The following is a 2,882-nucleotide window of genomic DNA, read 5'->3' as shown; positions in this document are numbered from 1 at the left end:
AATCATTCACAGAATACTTGGAACCTCTACAGTCTTTCCACTGACTTATGAAGGTCTAGTCTACATGTCCTGCTAGTTTCAATCTTAATGGAGAAAATATAGCTGTAGAAAAAGAGCCTTAAACTTGGTCATAATCAGGCGGCCTAAAATCCTTGATTTACAAGAGTTCTTCTTATTTTACCAAAAACAGATAGAGCCAACTCTCCTCTTTGCTATTACTAAGAATGAGCTTTATCCGTACCTTTGCTTTGGAGATGCACCTTTACTTGCACAGTCACCATTTTCATTTCTTAGCCATGAAGCAACTTTGATTTTTGTACAAATCATTCACAGGGGTGCTAGACCTTTGCCAAAGGGTCTGGTACTGTACTTACCTTTGCTTAATACAATGTGATGGCCCTGTGGTGCTGGGTCTTATTTTATTCAGGTAAATTTCCCCTCAAAGTTGATGTGTTCTTCCAGATTTCATCTAATTAAGAGCCTACAACTACACGTGTTTCAAATTTTGAATGATTTTAATTATATTCATAACCAAATTGACAATGAATTTAATTATATCAGTGATGTAACAGGAAGTAAAACCAGAAAAGATCCTTACACAAAAATGTACCTTCTGACATTCTACTCTTAGTAGCTAAGACTCCAAAATGGCGGCAGGAAATTTTTACTGTATTTACGGTATCATATCACAATGAATAATAGATCTACTCAAAAATTCTATGAATATACTTAGTGCCAACTATCTATAGGGCCGGACAGCGCAGCCCACATATCTGTGCGCACAGTAATGGAATCTTTAGAGGATAGTGTAGACTCGTTAGAACATGAACGAGGGGACCAGTGTTGGGATGCGTTTACATACAAAGATCATGATGAAGCTGTTCGCCTACTATTATTAGTGGAAGAACCAAACTTGGTTAAAAGAACCTATTACTGTGATAATACTAGTTTACTTCATTTGTCTTCAAGGAATGGTTGGTTAGAAATTACAAAAGATCTTATCACTAAATACCATTGCGATCCACAAGAAAAGGATTCTGTTGGTTGGACTTGTCTTCATTATGCTGCAGTGGGCAATCATGTTGATGTGATGCAATACATCATTAATGAATGTTACTGTGATCCTATGGTTACTGATGTGTTTGGAGACACCATTCTTCACATAGCAGCTGGTAGTCGATCACTTGATGTCATGAAGTACCTGATTAATCACCAAGTGAGTAATCTGATAGCCACTAATAGGTGTGGTGAATCTATTCTTCACTATGCTGCCGAACATATTGATATAGTGAAGTATCTCATCAATAATTGCAACTGTGATCCAGTGGCTATAAGCTCTAACAAAAGGACAATACTTCATTCTGCGGCTGGTAAAAATTCACCTGATGTAATCAACTATCTAATTAATGAATTGCACTTTGATCCAATGGCTATTGACAAAAGTGGGTGGACACCTCTTCATGTTGCTGCTGACTATGGCCATTCTCTAGCTGTTGAATGCTTACTATCAACTGGTAAATGTGATCCATTAGCTAAAGATAATCAGGGGAGAACACCATTACAGCTGGCTAAGCAGTGGATTGGCACTAATAAATCTACTCTTCCTATCTTTAAGAAGTTTGGTGATATTAAATCATTCCATCCAATTGATTCTTATGTTAACGTCCTCCTTGTAGGATATCCTGGAGCTGGTAAAAGTACTCTTAGTCATGTCATCAATGAAACAGCTACTGGTTCTATTGTTCTTGGTTCCTTTAGAAATGTTGGAGGGGTAGTGCCCTGTACTGCTGGTATCATTCCTTATAAACTACAACACAGGACACTGGGTAACATCATTCTTCATGATTTTGCTGGTCATTCAGAATACTACTCAAGTCACAGTGCTGTCATTGAGAATCTGTTACAAGGTTCTGGTGGTGTGTTCCTGATAGTAGTCAATATATTAGAAAAGGAAATGAAACAGCTTCATCAGTGGCTAAAAATTGTGAGAAATGAAGCACAGAAAACTCTTAATCAATGCCATGTTATTGTAATAGTCAGTCATGTGGATGAGATAGGTAATCTTTTTGAAAGGAGAAGGAGAAAGGAAGAAATACAGGAGATTATAGTAAGGGAAAGGTGTGATAGTGTCTTCTTAGATTGTCGTAAGCTTGGTGGGAGTGGTGTGGATACCTTCTTTAAAAAACTGTCTAGTGCTTGTGAGTCCATTCGTAGTACAAGTGGAAGGAATTTGAGTCTTTATTGTCACATGATGTATGGTCTACTAGAGGAAAGGAAGGAAAATATATCGACCCTCTCTGATATAATGTCTGCTACTAAAGACAATAATGATTATAATTTATCAGATAAGAAAGAAGATGTCTTGGATGCTCTTTGTTCATTACAGTTAACTGGTTTGATTAGTGTTCTTAAAAGTGAAGACAAGGTATGGGTTGTTGTGAATAAGGGTATACTGCTAACTGAGGTGAATGGGATTCTCTTTGCTCCAGAGACATTCAAAGAACATGTTGACATTGCTAGCAATACTGGTATTGTTAGTGTGTCTGGTCTGACTAGACTCTTTCCTAAATATGATGCTGACATGTTAATCTGTTTCCTCAAGAACATGGAACTATGTCAAAAAATAAATCCATCTTTCCTAAGAATGACAAACCTCCATCAGTTAGCAGTAGAAGAGGAGGGGACAGAAACAAGAGAAGAAAGGTTGTTGTTCTTTCCATGTCTTTTGTCTAGAGATAGACCTGATGAGATGACTAGTCAAGTGTACCAGTTTGGTTGGTATCTACAGTGTGAACATGATTTCTTTCCTCCTCGATACTTTCATGTCCTCTCATTGCATCTTGCTTACAAAATGGCTCTCGCTATAGAAGATAGCAGGTTAA

At 37.4% G+C, this 2,882-nt stretch overlaps 1 protein-coding gene across 1 annotated transcript; it reads left to right on the top strand.

Annotated features, from left to right (window-relative positions):
- Positions 1-787: 787 nt before the first annotated feature.
- LOC105314884 (espin-like) lies at positions 788-2,882 on the top strand. Its single transcript, XM_020004150.1, has 3 exons — positions 788-1,697; positions 2,268-2,425; positions 2,868-2,882. Exons 1-3 carry the CDS (start codon positions 788-790, stop codon positions 2,880-2,882), a joined length of 1,083 nt encoding a protein of 360 aa, XP_019859709.1.

Source organism: Amphimedon queenslandica, unplaced genomic scaffold, assembly GCF_000090795.2.
Source record: "Amphimedon queenslandica unplaced genomic scaffold, v1.1 AMPQUscaffold_12373, whole genome shotgun sequence".
In the NCBI taxonomy this organism is placed as follows: domain Eukaryota; kingdom Metazoa; phylum Porifera; class Demospongiae; order Haplosclerida; family Niphatidae; genus Amphimedon; species Amphimedon queenslandica.
The sequence above is the reverse complement of the archived record's forward strand: the minus strand, read 5'-3'. Positions and strand labels throughout refer to the sequence as shown.

Coding starts and splice junctions, on each gene's coding strand:
- LOC105314884 (XM_020004150.1), top strand. CDS start 788: ATGGAATCTTTAGAGGATAGTGTAGACTCGTTAGAACATGAACGAGGG. Junction 1,698..2,267: donor ATATCCTGGAGCTGGTAAAA/GTACTCTTAGTC, acceptor ATGGTCTACTAG/AGGAAAGGAAGGAAAATATA.